This window comes from Podarcis melisellensis (genome assembly GCF_964234715.1).
Source record: "Podarcis melisellensis genome assembly, chromosome: 12".
Taxonomy (NCBI): Eukaryota; Metazoa; Chordata; class Lepidosauria; order Squamata; family Lacertidae; genus Podarcis; species Podarcis melisellensis.
Window position 1 is genome coordinate 57970614 of NC_138544.1, and position 13704 is coordinate 57984317.

Sequence of the window (13704 nt, forward strand, 5' to 3'; positions counted from 1 at the left end):
GATGCCTCTTCGCTGCCCGAGAGCATCTCTTTCACCTGCATAGCTGCACCTGTCCAAGGTGAAGGCAAGATCTTTCCTGGCAAAGGGAAGTCTTGCTGTCAGAAACGGACCTGCCTGAGGAAGGGGAGGGGAGAGAGGCAGAGACATCTTACTTTATTCTCCGTAGCCAGGACCACCAGGCAGCAAGCTTCGACAGGAACCGCTCCGCTCTCCGAGAGAGACCCTGACGTAAGAGCTTTCAAGCTTTCGGCACAAAGACTCTGGTTGGGGGAAATCCCGGGGTCCTGAGCTGAGAAAAACCAGAGGCCATTAGTAGAACCAGGAGGCAAGCTGCTATGCTTGCGTGATTCCGCATAACCCCATCCCACCCCCATGGGGAAAAAAGGGTATTTCTTTTGTAATGTTCTGGAACGACGAGCTCAGTCGTAATGCCCAGCTTTATGCTGCTTTCAGCCTGCTGTGGCAGTATTTATTTATGCACTTTTTTTCTTTTACCTATGGGACCGCCTCTCCTGCTATGCCCCGCGGAGGACCTTAAGGTCCACAAATGACAACATTTTAGAAGTCCCAGGTTGCAAGGTAGTTAAGTTGGTCTCAACTAGGGCCAGGGCCTTTTCAGTACTGGCCCCAACTTGGTGGAATGCTCTATCACAAGAGACTAGGGTCTTGCGGGACTTGACATCTTTCCGCAGGGCCTGCAAGACAGAGCTGTTCTGCCTGGCCTTTGGTTTGGACTCAGTCTGACCCTTATGTCTCCCTCCCCTTACGGTTTTGATCTATGGGCTACTTTTAGAATGAGGCTGCATTTTAAATTGCATTTTAACCTGTATTTTAAATTGGTTTGTTTTCCCCATTATGGTTTTTGCTGTGATTTTACTGGTGTTAACTACCCTGAGCCCGGCTCTGGCCGGGGAGAGCGGGGTATAAATAAAATTTATTATTATTATATTATTTAACCACTGTACTCGCTTGGTTATTCTACTTATTTCTCGTATGGTTGTTGTCCAGAATGGTTGGATTTTGTCCGTTCTTGGCAGCCTGCTGTGAGCGTTTGTTCCTCTGCCGCCTGACAGAATCGGTCTTTCTCGGACGCAGCAGAGTCCTACCGCAGATGGGCCACCCCCCACTTAACTGCCCCCCCCCCAGGACAGATGAACAAGAGCTGGTGGACGCAGCAAGCTCTCGTGGCTACCAAGACACCCCAAAAACAACAACAACAACAACAACAAAACAACAACAACAACAACAACAACAAAAACTGGAAGGCAACCTCCTCGCCAGCCTACCTGTTTTCAACACCACCAGGTGCGAGGAGTCGTCGCGGATGTAGGAAACCGACGCGATGTCATGGATTGGGACCCTGAGTATGATATCTTCGCCATCCCGCCACACCAGTTTGACGTTGTAGGCGGAGAGGCTGATCACAGCGTCGTGTTCCTGCGTCAGCTGCCCTGGAAGCTTATGAGCCCTCTAGGACGAAGGCGGGAGGGGAAGAAGAAGCAGGATATTAAACGACCACGAGGAGGGATAGCTCAGCTGGTAAAGAACGGGACTCTCGGGGTCTTGGGTTCAAATCCCAAGATTTCTGAGCATTCCGATATGTAATGATGGTGCCAGGAGAAACCCCCTCGGGCCACCACAGAAAAGGCCCCATTCTCATGCTGCTCTCCTCCGGAACTTTCATGGCACATGAAGAAGGACCTCATGAGCTCCCAGTATATTTCCAAGCACAGTTCAAAGTGTTGGTGCTGACCTTTAAAAGCCCTGAACGGCCTAGGCCCAGTAGACCTGAAGGAGCGTCTCCACCCCCATCGTTCTGCCCGGACACTGAGGTCCAGCTCCGAGGGCCTTCTGGCCGTTCCCTCACTGTGAGAAGCCAAGTTACAGGGAAGCAGGCAGAGGGCCTTCTTGGTGGTGGCGCCCACCCTGTGGAATGCCCTCCCATCAGATGTCGAAGAACTGCCAGACTTTTATAATAATAATAATAATAATTTTTACTTATACCCCACCGTCCCCAGCCAAGGCCGGGCTCAGGGCGGCTAACAAGCAATAATAAAAACAAGTTGAATGAATACAACTTAAAAACAAGATTAAAATACAACATTAAAACATTACAATGCAGCCTCATCACAGGAGGAGAAAGGAAAAAGAAAGAGGGGGAGGGAATCAAATTGGCTTCAAGCCAAAGGCCAGGCGGAACAACTCTATCTTACAGGCCCTGCAGAAAGAAATCAGATCCCGCAGGGCCCTGGTCTCATGAGACGGAGCGTTCCACCAGGCCGGAGCCATCACTGATAAGGCCCTGGCTCTGGTTGAGGCTAATCTGACTTCCTTAGGGCCCGGGACCTCTAGGGTGTTGCTATTTATGGACCTTAAGGTCCTCCAGAGCATACCAGGAGAGGCGGTCCTGTAGGTACGAGGGTCCTAGGCCGTGAAGATATCTGAAGGCAGCCCTCTTTAGGGAAGCTTTTAATGTTTAACAGACCACTGTATTTTAATACTCTGTTGGAGGCCACCCAGAGTGGCTGGGGAGGGCCGGCCAGATGGGCGGGGTATAAATAATAAATTCTATTCTATTCTAAATCCCACGATTCCTGCATTGCAGGGGTTGGATCCGATGATCCCTGTGGTCCGTCTGCATTTCTATGGTTCTATGAAATCTTCTCCCCAGGTGGAAATGCTTCTCAAAGAAGGGTAACACGCCAGAACTGGGGGAAGAGAGAAAGTCGAGACAAGCTGGTACGCACCTTTGCATTGTCTATCAAATGCAGAACTTCTGTTCGGCTGGAGGGGTTCAGGTACCCTGGGACTGATGCTAATTGACCTAAATACTGGAAAGCAATGAAGAATTGTCAGGGGGAATGGTTAAGTAAACTTTGTGAGTACCTGGAGCTAGCAAAATTGAAGGATTTAATAAGGCATAAGTAAAAAAAATTTAATTTTAATTCAGAAACAATGGAAATGTTTAAATGATTATTTATACAAGCAGGGCTCAAATACAAAAGTTTGGTGGTGTCTAGACTGACCTTGTGAAGAATACAGAGAACATAAAGATTTGATTGGTTATGAAAGAACCTAAGGAAAGGAAATGATTGAAGAAGAGATGTAAATGCGAGCAAGAAAACTAAGAGACGTGTAGTGAATGCAGTGGAAGTCTTTTATAATATTTTAACTAGGATTTATATATTGCAGCATTTGAAGCAAGAATGTCGTAATATTTCAGGTTATGAAAAGTATTTTTCTTTTCTTTTTTCTTTATTATCTTCTATTTTTCCTTTTTTTTAGTTTTCATTTTGGAAAATATGTACAGTGTTCTTTGTTTTTCTTTGTTCAATTTCTATTTCTTGAAAAATTTAATAAAAACTAAAGAAAAAAGAAAAGAAGAATTGTCAGAGTGAGACGAAAGCAGTCACCAACTGCCCCTCGGCCCTCTGGAGGCCAGTGCGATTTTCAACATGCCCCGGGGAGAGAGGCAGCCTCCCCGCAGAACCCCACTAATGCATCTCGCAGGAATGAGTAAGGCCCTGCTCTTAAAAACAGGAGACCACCTTCGAGGGGAGTAGGACAGAGGAAGGAGGACGGGTGTCACACTCCATCCAGAAAGCTCCACCTAAACCAGTGTAGCTCCCCAGCTGTTGTGGAACTACAACTCCCATCACCCCTAGCTAGCAAGGCCAGTAAAATGGAAGCAATATGCTTGGCCTTCATGTTTAAGCAGTATTATCTGAAGAAGTGTGCATGCACACAAAAGCTCCTACCAAGAACAAACTTAGTTGGTCTCTAAGGTGCTACTGGAAGGAATTTTTTTATTTTGTTTCGACTAGGGCAGACCAACACGGCTACCTACCTGTAACCAGTATTTTAATGTAATCAGTGTATCAAATAAGCTTATATTATTTGTGGAATGCTCTCCCCAGGGAGCTTTGACGAAAACGTTTCTCATCCTCTGGGCGTTTGGCTGAATATCATTCCCTGGCTTTTAAAATGTGTTTGTGGGAAGGAGGTTATCGGTTTGTTTTTGTTTTATTAGGCATTTTGCATTCTGGTTTTTTTATTTTTCTGTTGCAAAGTGCCCTGGGATCTTCGGATGAAAAGAGAGGTATGCAAATTTACGACAACGACAACCCCGGTGACTCTTTGGCGGGGCGGCTACCAGAGCCTTGCAGAGCCAGGAAGAGGCCCGGGCCAGGTAGATAATGTGCCCCCCCCTTTTTTTACCCTGGGGATAACTGAAGTCTTATAAATAAGTAAGTATATAAATAATTTTAGTAAAAGCTATGGTTTTCCCAGTAGCGATGTATGGAAGTGAGAGCTGGAGCATAAAGAAGGTTGATCGCCGAAGAATGGATGCTTTTGAATTCTGGTGCTGGAGGAGACTCTGGAGAGTCCCATGGACTGCAAGAAGATCAAACCTCTCCATTCTGAAGGAAATCAGCCCTGAGTGCTCACTGGAAGGACAGATACTGAAGCTGAGGCTCCAATACTTTGGCCACCTCATGAGAAGAGAAGACTCCCTGGAAAAGACCCTGATGTTGGGAAAGATGGAGGGCACAAGGAGAAGGGGACGACAGAGGAGGAGATGGTTGGACAGTGTTCTTGAAGCTACCAACATGAGTTTGACTAAACTGTGGGAGGCAGTGGAAGACAGGAGGGCCTGGCGTGCTCTGGTCCAGGGGGTCATGAAGAGTCAGACACGACTAAACGACTAAACAACAACAACAAGATAAATAATTTTCACAGAAGTTATGCTGACAAATAATTTTATTTCAAGGCTCGAACCGAATCTGAATATAAAGACAAAATGATTGTGAATATTCTGACCGAGGCCCCCTTTGGAATCGGAGGCCCGGACCGAGTGGCCCATATGCCCCCCCTCAATCTGGGCCTTGCGGCTACAGCTCCTGCACTGAAACAAACCAGGCCGCCCCTGCAGATGGGGAAGAGGTTAAGCGGCCAAAGCGAGGAGCAGGCTGTGGTTACCTTCACTTCCTTTTCGATGTAGTCGTTCAAGAGGATGTCGGGATCCACCCGGTCAGGCAAAGGGACGGAGACTGTGTGCAGCGGCCGCCTCTCTGTCACCTTCTCCTGGGTCTTCTTGTCCCGACCCACCTTTTCGCCTTTCAGGAAGACGCGCTTGAAAGGGGACACTATGCCAGGCTGTGGGGCAGAAAGGGGTGGGGGAGAAGAGAGAGAGACAATTTAGGCATAGCTGTCAAGTGCCCCTTATTTGAAGGGACAGTCCCTTATTCCAGTGCCATGTCCCGCTGCTGTCCCTTATTGATGGATGTCCCTTAAATGTCCCTTAAATGATGTCCCTTAAATTTCAAAGGAAGCAGCTCCTCTCCCTCCCTCCCTGCCGGCCAGGGAGGAGGCAGGCTCCAACTGTGTTGCTTGGCTGTGTTGCTCACCCAATAAGAAGTCTAAGAACGACTGGGAGGTGGAGCTTGCATGCCTTGTGTGTGGCTAGTTAATGCAAGCTGAGGAGGTTTTTGAATGCTGGACGCCATTTTGTTGCACGTGCTGCTGCAAACTTTGCAGTGCAAAGCCAGGCCGGGGAGCCATCTTAAGTTGAGGCTGCATAGGCCTTGTGGTGCGTGTGATTCAGATTCTATTCAGTTGAACCTCTGGTTACAAAGTTAGTTGGACAGTGTTCTCGAAGCTACCAGCATGAGTTTGACCAGACTGCAGGAGGACAGGAAGACTGGAGTGCCTGGAACAGGTGAGGCCGCTGGTCCCTTATTTTCAAATCTGTAAGTTGACAGCTATGACTTTAGGACCAGCACTTGGCGGACCTGACTGCTATGCCCATAGAACTACTGTACCTTGTTCGTGCCAAAGCGCAGCACTGTCTGTCAGATATGAATCAATTAAGGTAGCTATTTTTCGACGGAGGAGGAACAAAAAAGAGACGGAACAGAGCAGAGTGTTCCCAGTTCCAATGAGCTGAGCAGCCATTATATTAATTGCAGCCTGCTTTGCCCTGCTTTTGAAAGGGCTCATTATTCACCTGTTCCTTTATAACTTTCCCCCCAAATGAATGGCTGGTTTTCCGCCAGGTGCGGAGCTTTATTAGCTGAAAAAAGAATTATAGGCGGCAAGGTATTTTCCATTAATAACCCTCACCCCAACCAACCCCAGCTGGAAACCACACTGGTCCGCTCTCATCCGATTCCCCATAGAGAGCAGCAGGGCTCTGACATCTCCCTCTCCGCACACAGTGCGGAGACGGAGCTGTCATCCGCCTGTTCAGCGGGGATCAGCGGATTGATCCTCACTGAGCAGAGAACGGTCTGCAACGTTTTTGTTTGCCATTAAAGAAAAAAATATTAAACATTTTCTAATGGTGGTGTGCCTCGTGATTTTTTTCATGAAACAAGTGTGCCTTTGCCCAAAAAAGGTTGAAAAACACTGGTATAGGGTATTCATTGGGCAGCTGTAAAGACCACCTCGTGCACATTACAGGAGCAGGCAGACTTGGCATGCACAAACAGTCATTTCCACTCTTCCTCAGTAATCAGACTTGCTGGTTTATTGGTAAGACTTCAGTACGTTTCAGAAGAACCCAATCGACGGAACAGGCACAATCAGAATGTGATCTAGCCCACTGCCACAACCCTGCAAAAGATGGACCACCTCGCAGTTCCAATGTTCACAGCTGTATTTTGTTTTTTTTTATAAGATTTTTATTAAAGTTTCAAAAATTATACACAAACAAAACAAAACCATAATACAAACAAACAGAAAAAGAAAAAACAAGTATAGTTTCAATCCCTTATTTTCTTATAACCTACTTCCCCGACTTCCTCATACCTCCCCTCTCTGTATTCCAATTTCTATTTACTTCTTCAGCAAATCCTTTCCCTTAATTTTCATTTAATTTTTTGCCTTTCTTTTCTTTTTACTTATCCATTACAGCTGAAAACCACATAATTTCTAAACCAACGTCATTCTATCATTCATTAATTTTGCAATGTTTCTTAAGATAGTCCTTAAATTTCTTCCAATCTTCTTCCGCTGTCTCTCTCCCCTGGTCTCGGATTCTGCCAGTCATTTCTGCCAGTCCCATGTAGTCTATCACCTTCATCTGCCATTCTTCCAAGGTGGGTAGATCTTGTGTCTTCCAATACTTTGCGATGCGTATTCTTGCTGCTGTTGTAGCATACATAAAGAATGTTCTATCCTTCTTTGGCACCAATTGGCCGACAATACCCAAGAGGAAGGCCTCTGGTTTCTTCAGGAAGGTATATTTAAATACCTTTTTCAGTTCATTATATATCATTTCCCAGAACGCCTTGATCTTTGGGCACGTCCACCAAAGGTGGAAGAAAGTACCTTCATTTTCTTTACATTTCCAACATTTGTTTCCAGGCAAGTGGTAAATTTTTGCAAGCTTGACTGGGGTCATGTAACACCGTTCACAGCTGTATTTTGTGGATTGGCTGCAGTTTCTGAGTAGTCTTCAAAGGCAGCCCCATGTATAATGCACGGCAGTAGTCCAATCTGAAGGTTTAGCTCTCCTAGTCAAAAACTGCTGAAAGGCACTCTGCACCGTGGCGGCAAACACGGAGAGCCAAGGTTCAAGGATCAGGAAGCAATAAGCCAAACACAGCAAGGCAGGGAGCGTGTTGCTGTGGCAAAGAGCCAAAGGGAAATGCTGACCTTATATCCCTTCCCGGCTCTTGCCACCAGGTGCTGTGAGTTACCAATCAGCCTCACCTGTGCGGCCGCACCTTGCCTCTTCAGAACAAACTTAGGAAGGCCTCAGTCCTGCAAAGACCTATTGGTTACAGGGCCTGGCTCCTGCACGAGCTCCTGACATTCTAGCTCCCAGGAAAATCAGCAACAGTGCAGGAAGCTGCGGCAGCAGGTTTGAGTCTTGTTATAGCTAGAAGGAGGCTGCAGAGTAGAGACTTTTCCCTGCCGGGAACTTGAAGCAGATGGACCAAAGAGGTCTGCCAGCAGCCCCAGGTAGCTACTGCTTCTGCCTCCCCCAGCTCTTCGGACTGCAATCTAGGCATGGCGGCTCTGCTGTGGTTGTGATTCAAAAGCGGCTGAGGAAAGCCAGGAGATACGATTCTACCTATGATAAGGGATGCAGGTGGCGCTGTGGGTTAAACCACATAGCCTAGGACTTGCCGATCAGAAGGTCAGCGGTTCGAATCCCTGTGACGGGGTGAGCTCCTGTTGCTCGGTCCCTGCTCCTGCCAACCTAGCAGTTCAAAAGCATGTCAAAGTGCAAGTAGATAAATAGGTACCACTCTAGCGGGAAGGTAAACAGTGTTTCCGTGCGCTGCTCTGGTTCACCAGAAGTGGCTTAGTCATGCTGGCCACATGACCCAGAAGCTGTACGCTGGCTCCCTCTGCCAATAAAGCGAGATGAGCACCGCAACCCCAGAGTCGGCCACGACTGGACCTAATGGTCAGGGGTCCCTTTACCTTTTTATGATGGGGCCGGAAACCGTTTGAGTGAGTCTGGCAAGCAATGCTGGGGTAGGGGAACCGCCGGAGGTTTTGCTGAACTACAACTCCTATCATCCCCAGCAAGAATGGCAAATGGCCAGGAATGATGGGAAGTGCAGTTCGGCAATCCTACAGAGGACCACAGGCCGCCCACGCCTGCAAGAAAGCAAATACAGGCTTGCAAAGCAGCGCCACTCTTCCGTAAAGAAATGCAGAAGTAGGCAGCCCCAACGCTCTCGAGGGGAAGCCATCCACACCTGGCCTGATAATAAATATTTTTTATCTATACCCCGCCCTTCCTGGTTCAGAAAACCGGACTCAGGGTGGCTAACAACAAATTTAAAACGCTTAATTGATGCAACAAAAAACAGCATAAAATACAGTATAAAATGTGAATAATAATAAATTCAGAATTCGAAAATCAATTTAAGGGGAAAATCCATCCAATAAACATCAGATGATCACTGGGGCTAGCTGGCTGAATTAGTCCTATTTGGGCCAGCGAGGAGACCAGGGGAGAATTAGCTGTGGGATCCCAGAGCGGGTAATCTTCATAAAAGGGGAAGGAAGGGGAGGGAAGGAAGGGGAATAAAAGATCAGGCTAAGTTCAAATTAAAGGCCAGGCGGAATAGCTCTGTCTTACAGGCCCTGCGAAAGGAGGTTAAATCCTGCAGGGCCCTGGTCTCCTGGGACAGAGCATTCCACCAGGTCGGAGCCATCACTGAGAAGGCCCTGGCCCTGGTGGAGGATAATCTGACTTCTTTGGGGCCCGGGACCTCTAAGCTATGGTTATTCATGGACCTTAAGGTCCTCTGCGGGGCATGCCAGGAGAGGCGGTCCTGTAAATTCGAGGGCCCTAAGCCACAAAGGGCTGACGAGACCAGCTTGGTGTCCTGGGCAAGGCTTGCTGGCCAAAGTGGGTGGGGCTGTAGCCGTGCCACCCCAGCGCTGCCAGGGGGTGGGCTCAGCCTGCCATTCTTTGCAGAGCCCTTCTGCAGATCCCGGTGCCTAGCCACAACCAGCACCAAGGGAGCCTTTCAAATCGGACAACAAAGATGCCTTTGTGGCTGCTATGAGACCCGGGAAGACACGCTTGCTATTATCAGGCAAGGAGGGGAGATGGGAGGAATGCAGCTGCTCACAAAACGAGTACAGAGCTGGAACAAAATGGGTACAAAACCGGAAAAGGCTAAGGCAGATATTCGGCGTCCCCTCCTGTGTTCCAAACGCAGCATTACGACTCGAGGCCTGCCTTCCATCTGTAGAAACTCAGACCTGGCAAAGAACACTCAACTATTGGCTTCGTCTTAACCTAAATCCACCCGGTCTACTGCCTCTAGTAATGCAAGACCCTCACAAAAGCAAGTGCTTCAAAACTGTGCATCAAAAACTCCTTACATGCGGTCTGCATTCGCAGTCCCTACTATCAATGGGCCTCATTAAAGCAAAGAGTCTAATAGGCCAGCGCCTGAAAGACATTGAACGGCAAAACAACCTGACTATCTTAAAGAAACTGTGCCCATGGTATACCTATTTTCCCCCTTCCCATTTTGACTTTCCAGTTTCATATTTGTTTAAATTAACCATCCCAAAATACAGACGTGCCTTTACATTGGCTAGATGGGATGTTCTTCCTTCTGCCGTACTCGAAGGTCGTTACCAAAAGACTCCATTTGAAAAACGACTCTGCCCATGTGGAGATGGTAACACGGAAACAGTGTCCCACGTCCTCCTATCCTGCCCCCTTTACAAAGACCTAAGAAATGAGATTATTACTCCACTCATTCTCTCCAACCCCGGCCGCTCACAAGACATTACACTGTTTTTTCTCTTATCTGATACGGATAGTCAGATAACAGAGAAGGTCGCGAGGTACATCGAGAGAGCTGTGAAATTGAGGGCCACCATCTGAGTGACAGACTTGTTCATCTGACGGACCTCCTTCTGCTTGTTCTTATCTTCCTTTTATTCTTATTTTATTTTTAATTCTTGCATAGCTGTGGCCTGTTGGCTTTGCTAATAAAGTTTTGATTGATTGATTGATTGAACCGGAAAAGGCTACCCACAAAAGGTACACCTGCCTTGTTGGCAAACAGCTCAAAAAGAGAGCCTGGAAACTCTAGATGCTCCACTGGATTACCCAAGAGATCATAGAATCATAGAATCATAGAGTTGGAAGAGACCCCAAGGGCCATCGAGTCCAACCCCCTGCCAAGCAGGAAACACCATCAGAGCACTCCTGACATATGGTTGTCAAGCCTCTGCTTAAAGACCTCCAAAGAAGGAGACTCCACCACACTCCTTGGCAGCAAATTCCACTGTCAAACAGCTCTTACTGTCAGGAAGTTCTTCCTAATCTTTAGGTGGAATCTTCTTATATAGATATATAGCAGCTGTTGAGAACAAAAACTTATTCTTTAAGTTACACCACGCTATACCCATAGATCTCAGAACAGCTCGAAACATAAACCTGTAGTATTAAAAAACATCAAATACATAATAAAAAGAAGAAGAGAAGCAAACCAATAATCTCCTCTTCCACGACACATTTGAAAGGGCATCGGATGTCAATCAGCTGAAGGCCTGGCGGAAGAGGAACGTTTTCGCTTGGTGCCTAAAATATATATAATGGGAGAACACTCTAAATGGGGAGCCGCTGCAAAAAAGGCCTTGTTTTTCTTTGGCCCGCCTCTGGACCTCTTATGGGGAGGACACACGAGAAAGGGCCTTGTAGGAGGAGGGCAGGGGCCGGGTCAGTTCATCTAGAGAGAGGCGGTCCTTAAGGTATTGCGGTCCCAAGCCCTCTAAGGCTTTATAGGTCAAAACCAGCACTTTGATTTGGGCTTGGAAACTAACTGGCAGTCAGGGTCGTCAGGGCAGGATGGGCGTTATATGAACAAACATTCCTTGCCAGGCACAGAGAAGACGTTGGGTTGGGAATGTTTCTCAGCTGACCCACCAATTTGAAATCTCAAGAAACAAGAAGGACACTGACAAACTGGAACGTGTCCAGAGGAGGGCAACCCAAATGGTCAAAGGCCTGGAAACGATGCCTTATGAGGAACGGCTAAGGGAGCTGGGCATGTTTAGCCTGGAGAAGAGGAGGTGAAGGGGTGATATGATAGCCATGTTCAAATATATAAAAGGATGTCACATAGAGGAGGGAGAAAGGTTGTTTTCTGCTGCTCCAGAGAAGCGGACACGGAGCAATGGATCCAAACTACAAGAAAGAAGATTCCACCTAAACATTAGGAAGAACTTCCTGACAGTAAGAGCTGTTCGACAGTGGAATTTGCTGCCAAGGAGTGTGGTGGAGTCTCCTTCTTTGGAGGTCTTTAAGCAGAGGCTTGACAACCATATGTCCGGAGTGCTCTGATGGGGTTTCCTGCTTGGCAGGGGGTTGGACTCGATGGCCCTTGTGGTCTCTTCCAACTCTATCATTCTATGATTTCCACACATCTGTCCCTTTGGCAGGCGCACCCTTTCTCCTGCACACAGAGATGTGGAAAAACCCCCACAGGCAAGTTCTGGAGATCCAAAAAAAGTGGGATGTTGTTTTATTTTTTTCCAAGTAGATCATGGTGCCAAGCCCCCCCCCCCACCCCCCCAAAAAAGAGGTAATAGAGAGAGATGGTTTGACGGACACTGGAAGGGGATAAAACCGCTGGGCAGACAAGACAGAAGACGGAGAGGTAGGGCTGAGAGCCTGGGTGCCCCTGAGCACGTGCAGAGGTGAAAGAGAGGTGTTTTAGGGATAGAGAGAGAGAGGGAAGCTTTGCTTACTGGAAGAGCTTTACAGTGGTACCTCGGGATAAGTACTTAATTCCTTCCGGAGGTCTGTTCTTAACCTTGAAACTGTTCTTAACCTGAAGCACCACTTTAGCTAATGGGGCCTCCTGCTGCTGCCGTGCCGCTGGAGCACAATTTCTGTTCTCATCCTGAAGCAAAGTTCTTAACCTGAAGCACTATTTCTGGGTTAGTGGAGTCTGTAACCTGAAGCGTCTGTAACCTGAAGTGTATGTAACCCGAGGTACCGCTATATTAGAAGTACTGGGAGGCTATCAGGACACAGAACCGCAGATCCCTACCTCATTCTCCATGAAGCCTCCAGTTCTTCAGTGGGAGGGTTTGAGAAGGCTGCCTTGAATTTAAAAGGGTCCCACTCCACTCCACCCACCCTACCGGGCTCCTCCAGGCTGCTGGCTGCCGTTGCCGAAGGGCGAGGCACAACTGTCAGCTTCTGCTCTTGAGCAAGAAGGCGAACAGGACGCAGGGAGACCACAGCTTCCTCCTGCTCAGCTCGCTCAGGGCGGAGAGGCAGCTGTGGGCGAAAAAGTAGAAAGTCCCACGGGGTGGGGGGTGTGTGGACTAGCAACCGAAAGAGGGGCAAAGAGGCTCACCTGCTGTGGGGCTCTCCAACCCATCAAGCCAGGCTTCCCTAGAATCATAGAACTGTAGGGTTTGAAGGGAACCCAAAGGTCATCGAGTCCAACCCTCTGCAATGCACCTGCTTCTCTCGCTCTTCAGACGGCCCAATATTTCCTTAACATGCTATGCACCTGTTCGGGTGCCAATCGCTCATCCATTTTTGTTACAACCTCCTGACAAGATCTCACCAGTGTAACGTAAGAGTTCAGATTTGATCGGCGCTAACTCTCTGCAACGACAAACCTAGACAGCATCTTAAAAAGCAGAGACATCACCTTACCGACAAAGGTCCGTATAGTTCAAGCTCTGGTTTTCCCAGTAGTGATGTATGGAAGTGAGAGCTGGACCATAAAGGAGGCTGATCGCCGAAGAATGGATGCTTTTGAATTCTGGCGCTGGAGGAGACTCTGGAGAGTCCCATGGACTGCAAGAAGATCAAACCTCTCCATTCTGAAGGAAATCAGCCCTGAGTGCTCACTGGAAGGACAGATCCTGAAGCTGAGGCTCCAAGACTTGGGCCACCTCATGAGAAGAGAAGACTCCCTGGAAAAGACCCTGATGTTGGGAAAGATGGAGGGCACAAGGAGAAGGGGAGGACAGAGGACGAGATGGTGGGACAGTGTTCTCGAAGCTACCAGCATGAGTTTGACCAAACTGCGGGAGACAGTGGAAGACAGGAGTGCCTGGCGTGCTCTGGTCCAGGGGGTCACGAAGAGTCGGACACGACTAAACAACAACAACAACAACTTTCTGCCGCTTTAAAAAAACAACCCAACTTTAATTGTCATAGGTATTAAATAATTCGCTTGCAGAAAT

The 13704-nt window shown here is 47.9% G+C and overlaps 1 protein-coding gene across 2 annotated transcripts in view; it reads right to left on the reverse strand.

Annotated features, from left to right (window-relative positions):
* The window catches only part of CCM2 (CCM2 scaffold protein), a 46368-nt gene that overhangs the window by 9448 nt on the left and 23216 nt on the right, over positions 1-13704 (reverse strand). The window contains exons 1-5 of one of the 2 annotated variants that reach the window (XM_081882569.1): positions 12549-12681; positions 4981-5157; positions 2748-2831; positions 1287-1470; positions 153-289 (exon numbers count right to left, since the gene is read on the reverse strand). In XM_081882569.1, the coding sequence (XP_081738695.1) occupies positions 153-289; positions 1287-1470; positions 2748-2831; positions 4981-5157; positions 12549-12560 (594 nt within the window). In that variant the 5' untranslated portion in view covers positions 12561-12681. Of the gene's footprint in view, positions 1-152; positions 290-1286; positions 1471-2747; positions 2832-4980; positions 5158-12548; positions 12682-13704 lie in introns of those variants that run through there. The other variant, XM_081882568.1, reaches the window with a different exon arrangement.